This window comes from Sesamum indicum, linkage group LG2 (genome assembly GCF_000512975.1).
Source record: "Sesamum indicum cultivar Zhongzhi No. 13 linkage group LG2, S_indicum_v1.0, whole genome shotgun sequence".
Lineage (NCBI taxonomy): Eukaryota > Viridiplantae > Streptophyta > Magnoliopsida > Lamiales > Pedaliaceae > Sesamum > Sesamum indicum.
In genome coordinates this window covers 6,676,861-6,702,673 of record NC_026146.1, presented here as the reverse complement: position 1 = coordinate 6,702,673, position 25,813 = coordinate 6,676,861, and the positions used below count along the sequence as shown (strand labels likewise).

The window sequence follows — 25,813 nt, the reverse complement described above, 5'->3', positions numbered from 1 at the left end:
TAGCACTATATGGTGCTGCTGGGAGCCAGCGATTGTTGTCCATTTGGACTTGGCCCATTAGCACTATATGGTGCTGCTGGGAGCCAGCGATTGTTGTCCATTTGGACTTGGCCCATAAATAGCCGTTGGGCACCAAGTCCAGGACAAAGTGGCGTAATCCGTGACCATGCCCAAATCTGCACGAACAATACAAATATGTGCTATTAATGAATATTAATAGCGAAAAAAATGTGTAAGAGTTTTTAAGTCAATTTTACCTGTAGCAATTGCAGCGCCCCACCAATTGCCGCTTTGCCTTTTGTGCTGGCATTGCATAATTCGCGATATAAAAATGCCAGCACAGCACTCCCCCAACTATAGTTCCTGGCAGTTTCTATATCTTCTAATTTTGAAAGATATAGTAATGAGACATAGTTACTTGAGGAATCTGAGCACATCAATCCCCCAAATAGAAGTAATGCAACGGCACGTGCGTACTGGACGACGACAACCAGGGGAGTGTTATAAGTGATTTCGACCGCCGCCAAATGAGATGTAATTGCGGATGTCTGTAGTCTCGAGTCCTTCAAATATTTGCATCCGGGCTAAAGCCTATGTAAGTAAGGCAATATTCTTGTCATTGTTGTGTTGTGCGGTCGAGATCAATTCCAGTCACCGGCTCGCCGTCTATTGGGAGTGCCCATATTATTTGAATATCTTGTAGGGTAATTGTGGCTTTTCCTACACGAAAATGAAAAGTGTGCGTCTCCGATCGCCACCTCTCCACTAATGCAATAATGAGGCGTTGATTTAATTGAAGGCGTCCGCACCTGTAAACTCCATAAAATCCTATTTGGTGTAGAATTTCTTGTACACGCTCGGACATATTATTTTGGAAAAAATGATTCCAAAAGCTACCATCCGCACACCGTGAAATTAGTACGGCATCTAGGTCACCTTCCGGAATATCGTCGGACCTATGCTGGGTTTGTTGAGATAAAACAGTCCCATCACGAGGTCCATACACAGAACGTCTATCCATTTGTATGAAAAATAAATTGAAAATAACCTCACACAAGGGTTTCCATCATCTTCCAACTACGAAAATTTTACGAGTACGTATAACACTAATTTCGGTGCAGGTACTTCTAACATCGATTTTGGTGCAGGCACATCGAATTATGATACAGAGTGTTATACTACCAACGTGGTGTCTACTACGCAAGGGCTCGATAATATTGAACTCAATTACACAGAGCCCACCCACTCACATACTCCATCCACCTCCCATTTTATACCAAATTCTGCACAAGACAATGCCGAGCCAGAAGACCCTATTGCGGATACTTTAGCTAATGAATCAGATGTAGCTTTCGAGCCGGATAAAGTAGATTATCCAATTCCACCGGAGGATGGAATACAAGATGTTGACATAAATATTGTGGCCGAAAATTTTGCACAAGGTACGACAACATTCTCTCAACCGGTTACGCCACATCGAACTACTCAGCAAATATTTTACCGCTCTATATTGTTTTTCGATCAAACATTCCCGGAGGTATCAGTGGATTCCATTGATGTACCGAACTTAAGATATGCAAAATTTTATGACAAAAACGAAGGTAGACTTGATGTGGGAATACTTTTCAAAAATGGACGGAAATCAACAGGTACTCCCTCTTGCTTTTGCAATTGTAGATGAAGAATCACATTTATCTTGGAAGTGGTTTCTTAGACAATTGAGCAGACATATTATACGAGGACGATGGGGTATCTGCCTTATTTCTGACCGCCATGCTGGTATCACAAGAGCTGTACGTGAATGTCTGGATTTCGTGCCACCTAACGGCGTGCACCGATATTACTTGCGGCATGTGTGTTTCAATTTCAACGGTAAACACAAAAATATTGAGTTGAAGGATCTTTACTGGAAAGCTGGCTCTGAATATCAAAAATCCAATCGCATTATGGAGGAGATAAAGAGCTAGTCACTAGAGGCGTTTCAGTGGTTAGATAGGATCAACAAGAAAAAATGGACAGCATCACATGATGGTGGATGGCGATGCGGAATTCTGACAACAAATATGTCGGAATGCATAAACGGAGTATTGAAAGGGGCTCGCCGCCTACCGTTGACAGCAATTGCTGAGATGACGTTTCAGCGAAGTGTCCATTATTTCCGTGAGAGGTTAGCGAGAAGTACTGTAATGTTGGCCAACAACCAACTATGGACAGATTTTGCACATAAGATGTTCACACGTTGGCATCAAATTTCTGTTGAACATACCGTCACCAAATACCATCAGTTCCAACAGTCCGCCTCGGTTGTTACAAGACGTGACAGTGGACATGGAGTCAACACCCATATTGTCAAAATTGCGAACCGAGAATGTTCTTGTGGCAAATGGACTCAATTTGGTATTCCTTACAGTTACGCTCAAAAGGTATGCGCTGCATACATGATTAATACTGCATCAATGGTGAAGGATTATTACGATATAATGGCTTATAAGAATACATATTCTAAGTCATTTGAACCTGTGCATTTCGAAGATTATTGAGATGTACCGGGATTTGAGTTGGTACACGATCCTACTATTCGCATCTCTTGGCGCCCTGGTCGAAATCAAACAACACGTATTTACAACGAGATGGATTGGGCGCAAACGCGTGCACGACAACAAGCCCAACAAAGAAATTCTTCAACACAATCAGATGTGCCAGTACCGGGTAGCCAGGATTAATTGTATACTTTTTGTATTTTTTACAATTGTACAAAAATGTACACTTTTACATTTATACATTTAATGTAATTTTTTACAATTGTATAAAATAAATAACTATTACATTTGTACCCTTAATTATAATTGTTTAAGTTAATGCAATGTTAATTTTATTATTTTTTGGATTTTAGTATGTTGTTAAAATTAATTATATATAAATTAAATTATATAAATTTATTTAAACAAACAAAAAGAAAATACCGAAATCGGGATCTAAAATCCCAACTTGGAGTCTTTTGCATTTTTTCTCCTATATTTTATTGACGAAATCGCGACTCGTCATATTTTTATTATATATTTAAAATATAATTTTTTTAATAATAAAAAATTAAATAACTCTATATGTTCATAGCATTTTGAATTTTTTTTATTGTATATATATTAAGTTTTTTATTAGAAACTTGGTACACAAACTAAAGGTATAATATATTACAAATTGTATTCTTTAAGAAAAATGTATTTATATCACGAGTTAACCATGATAATATCTATTACATTAATGTATTTAAATAAAAATATTTGTTATTTTATTAAAAAAATTAGTTCAGTAAGATAATGTATAGGGATAATTACACTCCCCTTCCCTGAGGTTTGGTGTAATGACACGTAGACCTCTTTTGGCTTGAGAAATTACATCTAACACCCCTGAGGTTTGCTTCTATCGAACAAATAAGCCACCCCATTAGACAAGGCTCACCAAATTTGTTGATGTTAATAAAAAAAATTGAAACAAGAATCTATGTCTACCCCCGATTGAATTATTATTGACTTATTACAGACCAAATAAATCTTCTCTAAAATTATCCTCATACGTCTTTACGTGTTAATGCATGTGAGCAGGTATATTTCATTGTTACAAGGGTAGTTTGATTCAAAAAAAATTATTTGACCTACAATAGATCAGTAATAAACCAATTGAGGGTAAATATCAATTTTCATTCAATTTTGCTATTAATATCAGAAAATTTAGTAAATTTTGACCAATGAAGGGATTTATTTGTTAGATGAAACCAAACTTCAGGGTGCTGTATATAATTTTTCAAATCACGAAAAATTTACATATAATTACAGCAAACTTAAAGGAAGGAAAATGTAGTTGTCCCTGTATAAAGAACATAGAAATATTCACAGTTAAAATCAAATTAATATCTTTCTACCAATCATCAATAACAACACAAAATTATTACAATAATTGAAAAATTAATTATAGTGAGCACAAATTGGTCCATACAACTTTAGACATCATGATGTGAAAACCCACATTTTCCTTTCACATATCCAACACAAGCACAACACTTGTTATTCTTTAACATATGCCGTTTGACCAAAGAAACAGTCAAACTTACTGTTTTCTACAAGTTCCCAGGTATGTATGTATTAATTCTATGTGGGACCTAAGTCAAGTGTCTGAAATCCATGTTTATTATTAACCATTAATTAATCAAGTTTTATGCTTTATAATTTATATTCATATGACGGTCAATTCCCCAATTGATGGCTCGTAATTTTCAAAAGAAAGGTGGCGTTCTTTTTATTGAATAATCAATTACAATTACATAATAAAATATGGGGATAAATGTACCTTTTTTTTTTTTTGAGATTTTTGATGTAATTATACGTAAATTTCATGCATTTTAAAAAATTATATCTAATATAAGAACTTATGAATTTTGACTAAGAAAGGAACTTACTTGTTCGACGTACGGAAGCAAACCTCATTGGTACTGGGCATAATTTATCAAAGTACAAAAAATTTATGTGTAACTACATCAAATTTGAAATAATGAGAACGTATTTATCCATACCATTATTCAAATCGATAATTAATTTATTACATTAACCCTACATAGATAGATAGATACTGAATGATGATTGGATGATATGTAGCTTGAAATAGTTGAAAAACGGTGACTCGGTTCTTGACATTGACTTGGTATTCTGATTTTGATATGTGTCTCTTCCCTACAGCCAAAAACAAAGACCGTTGACTTTTGAACGAATCAAATTAAGAGCATCTTTCTACACACACACATGTATATATATACACATACATTGGGGTTGGGAAAAGTCCCCATCAAACACTTAGTTCAATTTGGATTCTCCAGTAATTAATGCCCATTTTTGAGGTCGTACTGTATTAGTTCAAACATGCAAGAATTTTTTGACTCGGTCGATTCTTTCTTCTATTAGTTCTAACAACATTTGTACGTAGTAAGAGACATGCGCTCGCACGTAGCTTCGTACATGCAAATACGTACAAAGTTGCGGTCAGAAGTAGACCGGAAACTTAAGGCCGAGGAATTTTCGCGGGGATAGTTAAATTATTTTTATTTTAGATTTGATATAATTATATGTAGATCTCTTGTACTTTGAAAAATTATGTCTAGTACTGCTTCTATTTAATAAATAAGTCATTCTATTAATCAAAATATTTAGTAAATTTGATGATACTAACAAAAAGTTGAATGGAAATAGATATTTACCATTGATTGATTTATTACTGACTTATTGCAAGTCAAATGAATCTTTTGTGACTAAACTACGATGAAGATATATACCTCTTCACATCATTAATGTGTGAAGATGCATACGGGCAACTTGATCATAAAAAGATTTATTTGACCTATAATAAATCAGTATTAAGTCAATCCAGGATAAATACAATTTTTTATCTGATCTTGTTGCTAAAGGAATAAAATTACACTCTCCTATCTGAGGTTGGTGTAATTACACGTACTCCCTGTGGTTTGAGAAATTATATCTAGCACCCATGAGGTTTGCTTCTGCCTACCAAATAAGTCATTCCATTAGTTATAACTCACTAAATTTGCTGATATTAACAAAAAAAAAAAAAAACTATATTTAACCCCAATTTACTTATTACTGACTTATTGTAGGTCAAATAAATTTTTTATAACCAAATTACTCTCATGCATCTTCACGCATTAATTCATGTCTGGAGGTATATTTTTACTATTACAAGGGTAGTTTAGTCCCAAAAAAAATTATTTAACCTGCAACAAGTCAGTAATAAGTCAATCGAGAGTGTATATTGATTTTTATTCAGTTTTTTTTATTAATATCAACAAATTCAGTGAATTTTGACCAACGAGAAAAATTATTTGTTAGATGAAAGCAAACCTCAAGAGTGCTAAATGTAATTTTTCAAACTACAACACGTGCAACTGCACCAAATTTTAAGGAAGGAGAGTGTAATTATTCTTTTTGTTAATATTAAGTGACATTTGACAAACGAATAGACTTATTTTGTTAGACGTACGCAAACATCAAGAATACTAGATGTAATTTTTTAAACCACAGAGAATTTACACGTAATTACACCAAACCTCAAAAGAATGGAGTGTAATTATCTCCATTTCTGATTTATACATACAGAACTTTGTGTATACTGATAGTTGAAGTCAAATATTTTATAATTAAGGTGTGGGATCGGAAACTCATCACAACAAACGTGTGAACGGGTGTGTGCGTGGTCAAAGAGGATCAAGGATACATATAAAACAAAATTTGATGTTTGATACGAGCTCGATTGTGTCAATAAAAAATAATGAAGTATATGAAAAAAAATATTAAATTGTTGAAGCTCGACTTAATTTAGCTGCATTCAAGTTAGATTTTTATGTATTCAACTGTTAATTATCAAATTGAGTTGAAATATAATTTTTGGAGTTTGATAAATTCAAATAAATTTCTAATGTATCTACTTTCGACTTTAACAATTAGGCCACAACGATTGCTGACATAATTTTGAAAGACTGAAAAGTGAAACATGGACAGAACTCGGGCTGTCGCAATAGTTCTTATTTAGGTATTAGAAATAAATGGTGGAGAAGATTAAAAGTTGAGCTGTATTAAAGTTAAGAATGTGTCAAAATGAAAGCAAATTGGGCCTAGACCTGCAGGAATGTTAGCCGTATATCCCGTTTAAAGGCCCAATGAATTGGGCTATACACACTACAAGAGAGAGAGAGAGATAGAGCTAGAGAAAAAGTCAAGTAACAAATTTTAATATTATCATTAATTATATATTTAAAATTTTTAATTTGACCTAATAATAAAATTTATAATTTTAATAGTGGCTATTATCTTTTATAGTATTAGAAAAAATTATCGACAGAAAATTATGTATAAAATTGTCACTAAAAATATGCTTGTGCGATAGTCTATGTTATATCTTATAGCTAGTTTAAAACCTGTGCTATGCTGCGGGGTTATGTAAAAGTAATATATGTGTGAATATGTATGTGATCGTAGTTTTTCCTTTACTTAATAATGAGATTATATTATTTTAAATTTACAAAAAAATTGTATTTCTTTTATATTATAAATGGCTAGGGTTTAAAAATTATCATAAATTAATATTATTTATTATAATTAAATAAAATTAATGTAAAAATTTAAGTTAGATCACAATTAATCAATATTTGCCATATTTCAATTATGGCTGAAATATCTGCCATAAATTTTTTTTTTTTTTGGTTTATGTTTTTGCCTTGCGTACATAAATAACTGCGAATGACTTTTGTGCATATGTGACTAATTAATATTTTTTATAATTTTTTATTTTCAACTTTAGCTTCAAAGAGGTAATTTTGAATTAGTTATCAAGACAAGACATGGCAATTTTGGTTTCAAATTTGTATAAAATAAAGAATAAATTACAATCATCTCTGCTGAGATTTGACATAATTATAAATACTTATCGTTGTTTGAAAAATTACAAAGAGGATTGTGATATTTCATTTGTTGAGTGATGTCTTGTTGGTGTGTGCAAATAAAAATATGATGATATATGGTCTTACATAATTAATTATTTACAAGAACGGGATACGTGGTAATAAGGAAGTGATGAAAGCCGAATATAATTATTATGCGAATACGTCTTGGTTATCTTGATGAGCTTGTGTGGCAAAATAAAATGGAAAGAGCTGTGAAGCAAAGTGAAAAGATCTATAATATGAAATGAAAGAGTTGTGATACGAAGAGAAAGTGCTGGTATGATGAATGATATTCATGAGTTTATGTGGAATGGAAAGGGGATTCGACTAAATATTATGTGATGAATAGTGAGGTTGAGTTAGTGCAGGAAGACACTGTATTACTCTCTGATAAGCAAACTAGAAAGGAAAGAGTTTGATTGATTGTCTTGCTATGAGATGATTGCATTGTGAATTACATGAGACATGTTGGGATCAAATTGATGGCAATCTTATGTGTGTTGCTCACTTCTGTCTTGTTTGGACCAAACTTAATTTACATGTATAAGTGATGCTGGTTATTTACTTATTGAGTTGCATGCTCATTCCTCAGCTATATAAAGCTAGGTTCAAATTTTGCATTACAACTCGAGTCAGACCAGTATGCGATTTTCTCCTTACCGTTAACTAGTAAATAGAATCTATACTTTTGAGAATGTTAATTATTAATCAAAAAGTGAGGTCAGCATGTGAACAAACCATATAAGTTCTGTTTTTTTATACTTGACGGACAATGTATAACCTTGTGGATGAGATGATAGTTGTGTTAGTTATATTAATGGTATTATCCATGTGTACACGTTTATGGATAGGTTATACACATATATATGGTTTCGGCTCAAGTGTGGCATTCAGGTGGTCTAAAGTCATAGTATCATTAGAGGGTGCTGTATTAGGTGATCCAAAGCATAGATCGTTGGAGAGTGTTACATTTGAAGGTATTATAGTAGGAATTACATTTTCTAGGGATGTTTAGTGAAATGTGCTATTAAACGTAAAACATATATTATGAATCTAATTACATGTGTGTATTACACATTGAATTGAAAGTATCAGTCGAAAACGCTACTAACCTAAACGAGTCATTAGAGTCTATACATAATAGTATAGAATCACTGTTGTATGATATATGTGCATTTATGACTGTTGGTTGGGGTTATACTTGTTAACACAGTAGTAAGATCTTGTCCAAAATAGTAGTCGATGTCGTCACACTGTATGTAGATTTGATTGTGACAAACCTCAACGAGTTTTACGTTATTTTGGAAAGGGATTGGTTATACGATAATCACGCTATGGTGGACCGTCAAACAAAGAAAGTGGTACTAGAAGTCAATGGAAAAAAGATAACGGTGATTGTGAGTGAAAGAAAAATGATACTGAACTACTCAATTTCTATTATGACTACCTTTAATTTAATTAAACGATGGTGTTAGGCATATCTTGTAACGTCCACATATTTTTGTACATAATTGAGAGACTAATTGGTAATTAATAAAAAAATTAAATTTGATTATAAATACATTAGGTTGAAATTCGAATATTTTATAAAGCTTGAACAGAATAAATTGGAACTCATTACAATATTTGAGAGCAAATTACAAATAATTAAGAAATGGTGAAAAACACACACACAAAAAAGATAGAAAATTACTTTGAGAGACACCAAATAGAGATAAAATATATAATAGGCAAGGAAGTTTTTTCAAAGTATCTCTGCGAAAAAGAATACTGGGATTTGATAAATAAAAGAAAACTAAAAATTAACTCGGAAGTATATTGGCCATACGAAAGTACGGAGAGAATTGAACTACTAGTGCTACTTAGCATTACCAGTAGAATTATCATAAAATACATGACATATTATACTTATTGATCTAATCTTGGCCATATTTGTGTAAATCGAAGCTAAAATTTTTTAAGGAATTAACATATGCAGAAGAAACAATAAAGATTTTGGATAGATTTAATAAAATAAATTCTATTAAGTTAACTGGTAGATTAGATATATACCTGGAGAGCCTAGAATGTTAGTTATTTACAAGAAAACGGAACGGAGATTTAAATTTCTATATAAATGAAATATTCAAAGAATAATAGGAAATATGAGATCATTATTAATAGTTATTTAGCACTTACGGTATTCTTGATATAATTATAATTTATTATTAATCACAGATAAACACATAACGACAACTTTCTAGAATAACAATGTAATCAACAAGTAATCAAATAATTAACGATCAAGCATGTAATACAAATACTTATGTATTCATATATATAAATAATTTATTTTCTTACACCATAACCTCATATAAGCATATAGCGATAACTCCACATAATAACAAGATAATTCAGATAAATAAACAATATTTTGTGATCAAAACGTACAACATAAATATATATATATATATACACTTATATATATAAATCCTACCTCAATTTCAAAATGATTACATTAGTAGAAGGAATTGCTCAACCCCATCTTTTATCTTCGTCTCCTGATTGGAAATGAGTAGAAAGAAACCCCTTTTTTTTTTTTTTGGAATTTATGTGTATCCTCAGCAAATTTACGGAATGTGTGTGTGTTAAGGCATGCTATATATGTGTGTGTAATTCCTTAGTGGACAATTGAGGAGGTGGGAAGTGGCTGGCTGTCATGCCATTTCCACCACTTTTTTTTTTCTCTTTTTATTTTATTTTATTTTATTTAATCTTTCTTAATAATTTCCATTGCATCATATCTGATATTGTAATGAGTTCTAATTTATTCCATTCAAACTTTAATATATTTGAATTTCAACCTAATGTATTTATAATTAAATTTAAATTTTTTTAATAATTACCAATTAGTCTCTCAATTATGTACAAAGCTCTGTGGACGTTACATATCTAATTAATGTAACTGATACTGTAATGTTAATCTGGGTACGTCAAATATTTCGATAGTTAGAGAATTTGCTAATATTTTTTTCCAAGGAATTACCTGGGTTACCGCCTCAGAGAGAAATAGATTTTGAAATAGAAGATGCAACATCTATTCAAATTGAACCATATAGGATGGTTGTTTTAGAATTGAAAGAATTAAATAACAATTGGAAGAATTATTGGGTAGGAGGTTTAAAATGGTCAAGTATCTCAGCTTGGGGAGCACCAACGTTGTTTGTAAAGAATTTAAGAAATGAAAAGAGTACCAGTGGTAAAGATAAAGTAAAGTGATCGCTCTCTTTGCAATGTTGAGAACTTTTAAGAAATAGTCTTTATTTTTACTTGCTAAAGAATTCATATTAAAAGTTGATAATACTAATGTTAAGCATTTTTTTGCAAAATAAATTAGAATCTGAAATTGAGAAAACACGTATTATCATATGGCAAACAGAATGTCAATATTATTATTTTAATATTATCATTATAAAATCTCAAGAAAATGTTCTTGCAGATTTCCTGACAAACGATGAGGCATCAGAAGCGAACTCCATCATTTTGAGACCCAGGCACTTCAGAAAAAATCTTGAGCAGCTTGACAAGAAGTTTGGACAACTAGCGGTGAAAGCCCAAGTAGTTAGCCAAGTTCAAGGAGTTGATCTTAATACTGTCCAGATCGCAATAAGGAGTTTCATGTTGGCTTCTACCTCGCTATGGAATGACTTGATGGAACCAATTCGAAATGCATCGCTTTCGGTGATGACTTGCGAGTTGAGAGAGCATGACTCTAAACATGCCCTTCGAGTACAAGGCTCTAGACCTGTAGCGGTGGATTTGAGTACCGCTTACATGAGGCGGTCGCCAGACTCTGGTGAGATGACAACAATTTGATCACAAGAAGTGTGAATTCCTGATGATTCAAGTCACCCACCATCTATGGGGTTAAAGAGGGAGAGATCGATATTAGGCCAATGATAGACACGTCTAAGGTTAATGCTAACGAGTTGATATATTTTTCTTCTACTTGGCAGGTTTATCAAAAAAATGTGGAAAAGGTTAATTTCTCGCATAGTAGTGAACCCTATAATAGAGTCTGAATGCTAGAAAGGTCTAATTCAAAAGATGTTTGAGAATGATATGATTTTGGAGATTCGGCTTCAATTCATACTATGTCACCAAGTTTTTCGAAAATTTCAAAGCTTCTGAAGTGAATTAGTGGAACAATTTATGATTCATGGAAGAATAACCTCCACTTAAAATGAAGAGATATTCTACGGTTAAAGTTCGCGTCTGCAGGAAAGGGTCTCATCCAGCATTTCATTTTATCAAGCTGCAGAGACCTAACATGGTAGCTTTCAATTAAATCAAAGTTGCATCCGGAGAAGCTCCATTGGTATCATCCATAAGTGAAGATGACATTTCTATTAGAAGAGCTTGGGGATTATGGGCCTGTCTCATTGAAATGGACAAAGTCATATATCCATTTAAAATTTTTTCAAACAAATTAAATGCATCATTCTTGTTAACCTCCATAATAGGGAAAAGTATTGAGTTTGCAAAGAGCCTGTTCGAAAAAAAAAGAGAATGCTTATATGAGAGAACAAACTGCCTACAACTAAAGCCACGATGATGAAGAAATACAATATGTTGCATATTAGGCAATGATATAACCATGTATACCCTTGTCGTGAGAAACAAAAAAAGCCCTTGTTAGGGACTAAAATTCAGGTCATCCAAAAGAAATTTAAATAAAAAAAAGATTTTTACAAGGCGAAGTAAAGCCTGCAGAATGTAAAAATTCAAAAGTAAGACTATTGGTAGAAGACGACAAAGGGCAATAGTCAGAAAGCAAGAAAACCAACTAGCAATCACATGGCTAACAAGCCATAATGACCACCAACAGTTAGAAAGGATGCAGAGATGACGAACGCAATGACGTCATCCGAAAAAGACAAAGTGATGATGAACGCAATGACGTCATCAAAAAAATAAGTTTGAAGTCCGCGGATGGCTATAAATAAGGAGGCAATGAAGCGGAAAGGGATAATTAAAAATTTTATCCAACTCTTCAAAGCATGAAATTTTGAGATGTCAAATCTTTATAGTTTTAAATTTGTAGTCTTATAGGAGTTTCTCCAACAAGTATAGTCTTCTATATGAATGGCTAAACAGTTGTCTCCTCCTATAGAGGAAGAAATATCTATGTAATATTTTAATTTTTTCTTCAATAAAGAAAGGCTTCTATTCAATTTATTTTTTCAAATTTTTATTAAGTCTCTGTTCTGGAGTGTCTTTTATACCATAAGGTAGGAAATGAAATAGAGTTGTGATGTTTTGTTGTCAAAGGAGCCAAGTATCTGCGAATCATCTGTTGCGGCAGTATGGTTGGAGGAAGTCTTAAAATCAAGGACTTGAAATATCCGGGAGCAAGGTGGTTAAAACAAGGTATAGATTTATGGAGATTTACTTTTATTTCGTAAGCATGTTGGACCTTTTAAGAGCATTATGATGGACTATTAAGCTTTATTATCAAAATAGCAAAAAAGTCATAAATTAGGCTAAATGACCAAATCTACACATAATTGATAGATAAAGAACTAAATCTAATATTGTCAAAGTTAGAGGACCAAAAGAAATTCAGATCAAAGTTATAGGACAAAAATTTTCTTTTTTCCATTTAAGTATAATATTAAAAATACACAAAAAGTTTTATGCTACTTTTTCAAGGAACTCTGAAGGTATTTGGGGGAGTTTATAAATTTTTCTAAATAAGATGTTCAAATGTATTTGAATCTTTTTTTAAACAAGAATTAAGATGTTAGGAATTTATATAGACCTTTTAGAAAAATGTACAAAGTTTTTACTTAGGGTTAAAAAAATTTAGCATCCGAACTATGACTGTTTTTATACTTTGATATTTAAATTTTTTTTTGTACAAACTTACCATCTCAATTTTATAAAATTTTACACTTTGTCATTTATAAGTATTTTTTAACCAAGTTTTTTTTAATCAAAAAACAATCACATGTAATGCCCATGTGATATTAAGGGTTATGTGATGTGATATTTTTCACATATGTACAATATGTGATGTTTTCTCATAAAAAAATTAATAAAAACAATAGTCATATGTAGCAAAGTACAAATTTCGAAAAGTTGAGATGGTAAGTTAACACAAAAAACAATTTTGATGGCAAAGTATAAAAATGACCATAATTCGGATAGTCAAAATATAATTTACTCTTTTACTTATTTAAGCTTCTCCAATTTTCATTGTATTAATTATAAAATTATCGTTAATAACATTATATAAACTCTATAATTTTATTTTATCCAGATACTTCTAAAATTTATTTTCAAATAAACTTAGCCGAACCCCTTTTTAGGCCCAAATCAAATATGCATTGCAACAGGCCTTAGGCCCACTACAAGTAAGAGCAACAACTAACTCTAGTTCAGCCCATTTCCAATTCCCAACAGTTGAGATTAACCTGATTTCCTCCTTCATACCTCTGTCGCTAGCCCCAATTCCAAATTTCAGCCTCTCCACTCTCGCCGTACCCCGTAGGTCCGCCGCTTGCCGCCGCCGCCGCCGCCGCCCATACCATTATCCACTCTGAGGTTGTTAACATCTATAGCCTCTCCTTCATGAATCGCATTGTTAGGCTGGTGTACTCCACAGCAGTTGTTACTTGCCACAAAACCTTGCGTGGATTTGCAGTGTTACAGACAGAAAATGCACAGACACCCATGAAAGTTCAAGTATTTTATCTTCTCCATAACTCCATAAACTGTTAATTTTTTATCTATCGTACCTGTCTTAAAGAAATGCTGCTCCTTAGATTAATCGAGAATTGGATGGTCTCCAATGAATTAGTAAAAACATTCCTGCACCGGATCATGCTCATTTCTCTTCGTACTTTAATTTTTTATCGTTTCTACATCAACTATGTTGCCTGATCGGAAGTTTTTCGGGTTGTGTTTTGGTAGTTCTTTTAAATATATCTTTCAGGTTATGTTTTGGTAGTTCTTTTTAATATTTTTATCTGTGTTCCTACCATTGGGCGCCAATGTATACACTAAACCTGATACATTATCCTTTTATCTTTTAGCCAATCTTAACCCAGAATTTCAAATCTTTTCTCTTGGCTATTGAGCTTTCAATTAGAATTTGAAGCTCATGACAAATTCATTATTTCACATCATCTGAGTTTTCAGCGTGGGACAGAACTGTAACTTTCTGTTCATTTGTTACAATCTCCAATTTTTGCATTTCTTGTGGTTTTCAGCTGTCCCATATCTGGTTTTGGTTTTATTTTAGGGAAATACTAAAAGCAAAACCATTGGAAAAATCTAATTCATCCAAAGAACCTAATATGATAATTTCAATTGCTAAACTCCTTCCAATTGTGAACTTTTATTTGAACCTCAAGGTGGTAATTCTGCTTTCGACAGTAATATCCTTGTCTTCTCAAACCAACCCCTGATTGCCTCTATGTTCCCAAGAAGCTCATTGGATACAAATAGTAGTGTGGTCCACCCTTCCTTTTGCTACTTCCAAAAGTCAGGCATGGTTGCAGCAAAGCTACGACTTGTAATATTGCATTTGAAGTCTGATGCTTATTATTGTTCATCTCCTACCATATTCTCCCTGAGACTTTGCAATTGACCAAATTTCCTATCATTTCCAATAAACATAATCAACCGCGGGAAGCAGATTGAAAACAAGCCCAAAATCGGTTCTTGGATAAAACCAATTTACAGCTTGAAAGAGGTTATGGAGTAACACAGGGTAGTTTTGTCCGATTTCTTTTTCTCTTTTAATGGCTTTAACTGCCTTAGTTGGCTGTTTTGGTATTTTTTTTTTCTTGAATCTTTTAGATAATTTCAACAGATTGGGGACCTTTTAGGAAGAATATTTTGTGGAAGTTGGTATTTTTCTGTGTATTTTAGTCTTTCGCTGAACAAAAGTGCAGCATTTGTGCAGGAGGAATCCAGTGAACATACAATCCCGGAATTTCTCTTCGTCATTCTATAAAGGAGGTAGTTTACTTTATTATTAATTTTTTGCAGTGTCATTTCTATGCAAAGCAAGTCCCTGGGTTCGTTAATAATGGAAGTAATTGACTAAGTATTGATGTTAATTTAACTATAATACTTTTTTCTCATTCACTTTGTAATAATTAATTATTTAAAGATTTACCCCAAGTGTAACGATGCTAGTTAATGACTAATTTTTGGTGTGTAATATGAGTTGTCTGAATATCCTATGGTTCCTGCCTCTTGATTTATCGGTGAAAGAATTATATGATAAGTATAGCTGTAATGGCCTCCATTAGTCCGAGCAATCTTATTTTGTAAATATGTGCTCTTGTATTGAATTGGCTCTAAGGGAGTTCAGCAATGTTTGTGTTTTAGCATCATTCATGAGGTAATCATTTGAGTTAAAACATTGATAACCACTTTAGTATGTCAATGCAGAAACCTACTTTCTTGAAATTTAATTGGAGGCAAGAAGCTTGTGCTGCAGAGCATAACCTAAAGTGGGTGACAATGTCCTTCATTGTTTTCCAAAAATGCATATGTTGGTAAATAAATTGGAGGCATTTGTGAACCCCACTATAATGTTAGAACATGTGAACTCCCTTTGAATTGAACTGGTTTCCTTCTATCTTTAAAAGTATTAGTTTTGCTTTCAGGGGTTGGATGGGTTTTTTTTTCTTTTACATGCTTTTCTCCACTTAATTCTGGATCATAAAATTTAGTTAATTTCATTTACTGTAGTTCGAAGTCTATTTTTGGTGCTGATCTATTTGTTACAATGCCATTTTATAGATGAAAAATCAATAGAAGAGGAAGCAGAAAGAAAAATTGGTTGGCTATTGAAGCTAATTTTTGCTGGGACTGCAACTGTAATTGCATACAACCTCCTTCCGTACATGGGTATGTTTATTGAAAAGGATTAGCCAATGAAGTTAGGTTATTCAGTTGTTTTATACCAGAAACTCTGAAATTTACATTGTTTATCTTCTGTAGGAGAAAATTTGGTGCAGCAGTCTGTATCACTTTTAAATGTGAAGGATCCTTTGTTCAAAAGGATGGGAGCATCCAGACTAGCACGTATTGCTATAGATGGTAATGTTTGAGCAAAGATCTCGGAAGTGGTTAGTAACATGTCAATTTTCACTTTTAAGGCTGGTATGCCAATTTATGGTCCCCTCTCCATAGACTGAATTAATTTCCGCATCGTGTTCTCTTTTTATGATTCTCTAAAATGGGTGAGAACCTTTTGCCCCAAAGAATTTGGGTTTGATATTTCTGTCAAAAATTATTTTAATGAACAGATCTTCCTTTTGGGCTACTGATCCAAATATGATGACTAGCTCATCTCAACTTAACCCCAAATATGGGTTCTGGCCAGCCTGTGGACCAAGGCGAATGAGATGGATACATCTCACCCCTCACAATTCCTGGAAAAAAATAGAATGGAAAGGAAAAATAAACCTACAGCCAAAGTAGGATATTCTCAAATGGCAGCAATCTTAAAATTTCCACATTGTGTATATGTAGTTCTCATTGTGTACTAAACTGAGGGTGGACGTGTCTTGATCAAGGGGCCTGATGACTCTTCTTACTCTTGGTCTTTGCCTGTTAGTTGAAGTTTAAATGGTATTAATAGTGTCTGAAATGCTAAATTCTTCTTTTGATCCCAGATAAAAGGAGAATGAAAATAGTTGAACTGGGAGGAGCTAAGGAGCTTATAAAAATGTTAGCAGCTGCTAAAGACGACCGCACTCGAAAAGCAGCCCTGAAAGCTCTTGTTGCCATCTCAAAATCAGGTCAGAATGAGGTTTTCTTTGTTCCTTGCATGTGCCAATTTTGAAATGCTCATTCAAAAAAAAAATCCGCTGTTTACTTGAGTATATGAACCCTTTAGTCCATATTCAACTTGTCAAGCACATGACAGTCTTAATATGAATATGATGTTTAGGATCTAGAATAACACACTTCCAATGAATTGAATGTTCTGCTATACCAAGTAGGACCTTTGTATATCCTTTTTCATGCAGTAAAAGGAGCACTTGTACTCAGTTTTATACTTTTTGTCGTCTATTTTTTGGAATTATAGAAGTGAATATATAAACTGAAGGCAGTTAACTTTTTTCCACAAGTGAGGTTGTTGGCAAAAGATTTTGGATCTAATTGCAAATAAACATCCTTCAAGTTTATTTCTTTTCGGTCCTCATCTACTGCTTAACATTCCTATCCCCTTATATTATTTGACCAGCACAGGAAGGCTGTAAGTTCTGTCTTCCTGTGTTAAAAATCTACATCTCCATTTTTACTAGAATGTCTGCCAATTATCAGTAGAAGGAAAAATGAAATTACTAATACATTTTTGTTGCAGAAGTTACATTTCAAAAACATTGATGTGTTACAAAAGTTGCTATTTAGTATGTCAATGATCTATTGCTAAAAATTAGAAATTTTAGTAACTGAAATAAATATTTCTTGATTTTATTGTCAAATCTTTGGTTTGGTTTTAGGCTTGTCGATGGGCGGGTATTACCCCTATTTGGGCTCATACCAAATAAATACCCATAATGATTTATTCATACCTTTTCCTTACACTACCCAAAAGATAATACCCATTGGTTCTTACCCAAGTTATATCCAAGAAGATAGGTCACTGGGCCTTACCTGTTGGTTTTTTCATTCCTTTTCTTTTTATAGTAATTTCCAAAAATTAAAATTTAATTTACATCTAAATCAAACAATAAGTCAAAAAAAAAAAAAAAAAAAACTGAAGCAATTCTTATATGTTTTCCGCAATAATATTACAAAAAAAATTATGTTACTAAATTGACTTGTTAATACCATTTCATGAGCTACCAATTGATATAATAAAACTCTCACTATTCAATGGATATAATTAATTAATATTGGTCATCCTTTGGATAATAAAGATCTTGACTTTCTCCAAAGGATGACCAATATTAATTAATTACTAAATCAAGAAATTCAGAATAAGAATGATAACGTAAGAGCTAGTAAAATGAATGAAGAGTATGAAAATATATCTAATTTTTACTGACATTTTCAATCCATTTGATTTTTGCACTCAACTTGGATTTGATAATTTTTTCTTTAAACTAATTTTGTGTATTCCATATATTAATTGATTTATAGTTGTTAAAGGCGCACGGGGCAAAGGTGCCATGGAGTCATAGCGCAGTGCGTGGTGCATGCATTTTTAAAGTACGGCTCAAATTTACATAAATAATTATATATTAAAAAATTCGTATATTGTTTAACTTTAACATTACACAAACAATTAAATATAAATATTACAAATATATTAATAATGATATCATATTAGAAAGGATTTTTCTCTTTCTTTCTGTTCTTGTTTACTTTTTCTTTTACATTATCCTGTGACTTTCTTAAAAAAAATAAGTTAAAAGGTTTAAAGAAACCTTAGGGGCCTGTTTGGTTGTGTTTTCATTTTTAGTTTCCAACATTTGGAAATGGATACAAATGCTTTATTGGTTTTTGTGTGAAAACTGAGAATATGTTTGGATTAGTTGTTTCCAAATGTAGGTATATAGGTGTGAGAATGTTGAATATAGGTATATGTACTTTTGATGTGACAGAAATTAGTTATGAGGGTTGACCTGATTGATTGAATATTTGTCTCCTTTTTTATTCATATTTAATTAATTTAACTAATTATACATTGTGAATTTTCTTTTATGTCATTGATTACTTTAATTGAATTATGTATAATTATACGATAAATATAGTTCATATTTATGTGGGTTAATTTGAATCAGAGAATCTAGTAACAACATATTCCTCATATTACCTAATATATATGTATAAATATATGCTTATATATTGTGAATGCTAAACAAAAATGTGAAGAATATACTTTATTTAAATAAGTAAGGCCTAAATTAAATAAATAATTTAATATGACCAAAACATCAATAATATAATTCTATTTATATTATTTTAAATTCTGAATATTATTTCATCAATTTGAACAGAAAAATAAAGAGTAAATTAATTATCATGAATAATAAACTAAATAATTATAAAATAAATTAAAATAATTAAGTAGTCATGAAAGAATAGACAACTTTCATCGGTGCAAATAAATCCCAAAATAAAGATGAAAAACAAAAGAATCAATTGAACAAAAAACAAATCAACAATTGTAACAACAAGTATTTATCAAAATGCATTCTTTAGAAGTCTAAATACATTAAAAAAAAAAGATTACCAGCGGAAAGAAAAATTCTAATAATAAAAAAATAAATTAAGCAAAAATTTGGAATACAAAATAGATAGAAATGTATAAGTAAACAATAACTATTATTTTATTTTTTTATACAAAATTAACAAAATATATAAAAAATAGAATGCATGTAAAAGTAGAAAATGTATATTATTATAATAAAATATATTTTTTATAAATAGAAAAAAGACGTGAAAAGTAATATATAAATCATCAATTTAACAATAGAAGATGCATGTAAAAGATAAACAAATTTTATTATTAGACAGAAATATATGAGTAAGAGATAGAGATTAACATAACTTGGCCTTGTTATATTATTAATTCAATTTTGTATATAATTTTATTTTTGAATGTATAATTATAAAGAAGTTGAGAAGATGGCGACACTGGTCCAGGAGGTGGCGTGCGGTGGCGGAGGAGTATCCTCAAGACATGATGAATGGGTAAAAAAACAACAATTAATTAAAATGTTTGAGATAACTAGACATTGCATGTGAATGGGAGAGGAGAATAGCAATTATCAAGATTATTACGTGCAAAAAGAAGGGTCTTTCATAAATAAGGCATCAAGGGCTTACATAAAAATCATCCTTCAAATTAACAAAAATTTTACAATCATTTTCCATTAGTAGGGGGTTCCTCCAGCGGCGCCACATTGGACGAGCTTGCACCATCGTCTTTTGGCGCCTTTGGGATGTTTAAGTCCGTGCCATCTTCGTCATCCGAGCTCGACGACGCATCCATGCAAATAGGATAAAAAATGACAGTAGCAGGCTCGTTATGTTGGGGGGGCTGCCATATCTGGAATATCCGGGAAAAAATCAGCATCGTCTTCTTCTTCCTCCTCGTCGGGTACCGGAATATCGAGGTTCTCATCCTCATCGAAGAGCTCGCACAGCTCTTCCCACATTGGCTCGTACGCATTTTGGTAGCATCGATTCTCCTATTCATTAGCATTCAACAATTATTTCAATTTTTATTGTTAAAAAAAAAAGAAATTTGCAATATCAAAACATAACCGGCAAATGGCTTGCCACACAGCGTCGTTCGCCGTTAATCTCCTTTCGTCGTGATTCCATGTAACGCCCGAGTGATTTTCCACCCATTGGAACGTATAAAAACGAACTCGCAGTTGGTCAACCCTTGTATAGGCTCATGCGTAAGTTAATCGCGTGCGGAACTCCTTATTCACGTCGAGTAGGGCGGAATGGATGGCTTACATGTTGTGGTGGTTTGGGCAAAAGATATCGAGCCTTTTGCAGTAGATGAGAGATTGGACGAATAGGTCCTCCATCTCCTTTGTCCATCGTTCACGATAAAAAACGACGGACTGAAATATATGACGGATTACAACCATGTTTATGTTTTTATGAATAAGAAAAAATTCAAATCCACGTATTATGAAATAGGAAATTCACATAATGTTACAACTCAATCCACTCCACTAAGCAGTGACTAATGCCTTAATCCACTAGTAAAATTGGTTTGCCAAGTGATTGAATATTATCAAAAAATGATGCTAAACGAAGCTAAACCAACAGTAGATAGCAGAAAGCAGTAGATAGCAAAAATGATGTAAAGATATTATGGATGAAGAAAGTAAAGTGAGGTGGTGTATGGATTGGATTTATAGGCAAAGTAAATTAGAAGGTTGCATGGGAATTACACTAAATAATAGGGACATACTAGTAATATTGATGCAAAATACATCATTAGAAAAAACAACTTTGTGTTGAAGGTGAGGCGTCAAATATATATATGTATCCATCTATATCTATCTATCTATATATATATATTAAATAAATAATAAAATATAATGTTATCTTGGAATTAAAAATTGCTGTCATTTGCTGGTTCTGTGATTAAGGAGTATAGATTATGTAAATTGTGTGATGGTTTACTGAATGAGAAAGAAGAAGAAAAATACTCCACGAAGAAAAATATATTGCTAGTATTTTGTGTGTTGGATTTGCCTATAAATCCAATCCATGCACCACCTCACTTTACCTTCTTCATCCATAATATCTTTACATCATTTTTGCTATCTACTGCTGGTTTAGCTTCGTTTAGCATCATTTTTCGATAGTATTCAATCGCTTGGCAAACCAATTTTACTAGCGGATTGTGGCATTAGTCACTGCTTAGTGGAGTGGATTGAGTTGTAACATTCTGTGAATTTCCTATTTCACAATACGTGGATTTGAATTTTTTCTTCTTATTCATAAAAACATAAACATGGTTGTAAGCGGTTATATATTTCAGTCCGTCGTTTTTTATCGTGAACGATGGACAAGGGAGATGGAGGACCTATTCGTCCAATCTCTCATCTACTGCAAAAGGCTCGGTATCTTTCGCCCAAACCACCACAACATGCAAGCCATCCATTCCGTCCTACTCGACGTGAATAAGGAGTTCCGCACGCGATTAACTTACGCATGGGCCTATATACAAGGGTTGACCAACTGCGAGTTCGTTTTTATACGTTCCAATGGGTGGGAAATCACCCGGGCGTTACATGGAATCACGACGAAAGGAGATTAACGGCGGACGACGCTGTGTGGCAAGCCATTTGCCGGTTATGTTTTGATATTGCAAATTTCTTTTTTTTTTAACAATAAAAATTGAAATAATTGTTGAATGCTAATGAATAGGAGAATCGATGCTACCAGAATGTGTACGAGCCAAAGTGGGAAGAGCTGTGCGAGCTCTTCGATGAGGACGAGACGGCGAGGAGAAAGAAGAAGACGATGCTGATCTTTTCCCGGATATTCCAGATATGGCAGCCCCCCCCCAACATAACGAGCCTGCTACTGTCATTTTTTATCCTATTTGCATGGATGCGTCGTCGAGCTCGGACGATGAAGATGGCACGGACTTAAACGTCCCAAATGCCCAAAAGACGATGGTGCAAGCTCGTCCAATGTGGCGCCGCCGGAGGAACCCCCTACTAATGGAAAATGATTGTAAAATTTTTGTTAATTTGAAGGATGATTTTTATGTAAGCCTTTGATGCCTTATTTATGAAAGACCCTTCTTTTTGCACGTAATAGTCTTGATAATTGCTATTCTCCTCTCCCATTCACATGCAATGTCTAGTTATCTCAAACATTTTAATTAATTGTTGTTTTTTTACCCATTCATCATGTCTTGAGGATACTCCTCCGCCACCGCACGCCACCTCCTGGACTAGTGTCGCCATCTTCTCAACTTCTTTATAATTATACATTCAAAAAATAAAATTATATACAAAATTTAATTAATAATATAGCAAGGCTAAGTTATGTTAATCTCTATCTCTTACTCATATATTTCTGTCTAATAATAAAATTTGTTTATCTTTTACATGCATCTTCTATTGTTAAATTGATGATTTATATATTACTTTTCACGTCTTTTTTCTATTTATAAAAAATATATTTTATTATAATAATATACATCTTCTACTTTTACATGCATTCTATTTTTTTATATATTTTGTATAAAATAATAGTTATTGTTTACTTATACATTTCTATCTATTTTGTATTCCAAATTTTTGCTTAATTTATTTTTTTATTATTATAATTTATCTTTTCGCTGGTAATCCTTTTTTTTTTAATGTATTTAGACTTCTAAAGAATGCATTTTGATAAATACTTGTTTTTACAATTGTTGATTTGTTTTTTGTTCAATTGATTCTTTTGTTTTTCATCTTTATTTTGGGATTTATGTGCACCGATGAAAGTGGTCTATTCTTTCATGACTATTTAATTATTTTAATTTATTTTATAATTATTTAGTTTATTATTCATGATAATTAATTTAGTCTTTATTTTTCTGTTCAAATTGATGAAATAATATTCAGAATTTAAAATAATATAAATAGAATTATATTGTTGATATTTTGATCATATTAAATTATTTATTTAATTTAGGCCTTATTTAAATAAAGTATATTCTTCACATTTTTGTTTAGCATTCACAATATATAAGTATATATCTATACATATATATTAGATAATATGAGGAATATGTCATTTTGGCCTATGCCTACGGAAACTGAAAATTCCGTGTTACTAGATTCTCTGATTCAAATTAACCCACATAAATATTGAACTATATTTATCGTATAATTATACATAATTCAATTAAAGTGATCAATGACATAAAAGAAAATTCACAATGTTTAATTAGTTAAATTAATTAAATATGAATAAAAAAGGAGACAGATATTCAATCAATTAGGTCAACCCTCATAACTAATTTCTGTCACATCAAAAGTACATATACCTATATTCAACATTCTCACACCTATATACCTACATTTGGAAACAACTAATCCAAACATATTCTCAGTTTTCGCACAAAAACCAATAAAGCATTTCTACCCATTTGCAAATGTTGGAAACTGAAAATGAAAACACAACCAAACGGGCCCCTAGTTTTGCGCAGCAGCAGCCGTCGAAGTCCCAGATTGTCGTCGCTGCTGGAACCCTAGCTCAGCGCAGCCTTCGTGCATGTACCCTGCACCTGTAGCCGCCCTCTGCCACTACAGTGTCTTTGAAAAAAACCGAGCTTCGCCCACTATAGGCGCGTACAATGACAAAGCCCAACGCCATTTTCTGAAAATGGCGCGCGCGCCATTAATGACTATGAATCGAGTTTAACTAACCTAAGTTTTGTTTGTATTTTTTCTTCATTTTAATAACTATTGACGTAAGTTTTAATTAAATTTATCAAAAAGTTTCTAAACTATGAGAACAAAAATGAAAAAGTTGGCAAATTGGCTAAAGTATCTATAAGTAAAAAAATATAAATAAAATATACATAATAAAATGATTATACAAAAACTATGAACTTTTAGATATTTATACAAAAGTTTACTTCTAAAATTATCTTAAGTTAATGTGGGAAATAAAAATATTATGGTATTAAACGTATCAATTCCCATGGCTATTTTAGGGTATTAAAAATCTTACCCATAGATGTGGGTACTTTTAAGGCGTAAGACCCTATTCATACCCATTCATTTAATTTCGTTGGGTTTAGCGTAGTGTCTTTGATCTGTTGAACAGGGTATGGGTATGATTTTCTCTTATGTACAGGTTGGGCATTACTTACCCATTTACTGGCCTATTTGGTATCACCAAAGAAACAGTTGAGTCATTTTCACACTGGAGACCAGAAAACATTTCAATGAAGGAAAATAAGGTCGTGACATAGTATCTTTTGGTTCATTTTAGGGGCTTCATGAGCCTGAAATGGAGGCGCCATGTCCTTTCTCTTTGTCTGAAATAGGGGCTTCATTAGAAGCTGCTTTTGTGTTGATGGAATCTAATAATAATTTAGAGTTGTTGACTTAGGTATTCTACGCAAGACATTCTTACTTGTCTTATCAGAAGAATGCACATATATAATGTCATTCTAATGGTTCTTACTTGATGCAACTATAGATGAAGCTGTTGGTGCTTTACATGAAGCTGGAGCTATCCCTGTCATCAGGTCCACCCCTGATTCTACAGAGTATCATGAAATTGAGCAGTACAAGTTGAACTTGCTGAGTAGGTTTCGGGATTTGAGATATGATGTTTCATCTTGAGAGATTGATGATAAAAGGTTTCAATCATCCAGCTCAGAAATTTGCAATGTATACTAGCAAGTACTTGGGTCTATGATTCTCTGCAATAAAATGAATTTCTTCATGTTTTCTTGGACACCAAGTGCAACAGAAAAACATAATTTATGAACTGTTGCGCAAATCAAGTGTGTTTCTTCGTGTCTGTGGCTTTGCATGGTTGTTCTTCCTACGTGCATTGCTCCGATGATTTTAACCAATCGATCTTTTTTATGTGTAAATTTCCCATTATTCTTGGACAGTTCTAAGACTTTGAATTTGGGACATCACATGCTTTCTTCTTTTGTTAGGATTGGATCCTATGCATCAGAAGATCAATCTGGAAAATTGTTGTCCTGAATTTTCCTACAGTTTTCTCTCTGTGTCTGTTGATATCACAAAGTGTTTCTTGGAGTATCTTTCTCCCCTAATTTTGCTTGGAATGCAAGTG

General features: G+C 32.6%; 1 protein-coding gene across 3 annotated transcripts; it reads left to right on the top strand.

Moving 5' to 3' along the window:
* On the top strand, positions 13,944-25,579 carry LOC105155506. 3 transcript variants are annotated; one of them, XM_011071385.2, is made up of 6 exons: positions 13,944-14,227; positions 15,442-15,508; positions 16,301-16,408; positions 16,502-16,600; positions 17,179-17,304; positions 25,202-25,579. In XM_011071385.2, the coding sequence occupies exons 1-6, from the start codon at positions 14,114-14,116 to the stop codon at positions 25,345-25,347; spliced, it is 660 nt and encodes a 219-aa protein (XP_011069687.1). In that variant the 5' UTR covers positions 13,944-14,113; the 3' UTR covers positions 25,348-25,579. The 3 variants fall into 3 exon arrangements, with proteins under 3 accessions (XP_011069687.1, XP_011069688.1, XP_011069690.1); XM_011071386.2 differs by lacking the exon at positions 25,202-25,579 and adding an exon at positions 20,136-20,439; XM_011071388.2 differs by lacking the exon at positions 25,202-25,579 and adding an exon at positions 18,656-18,711.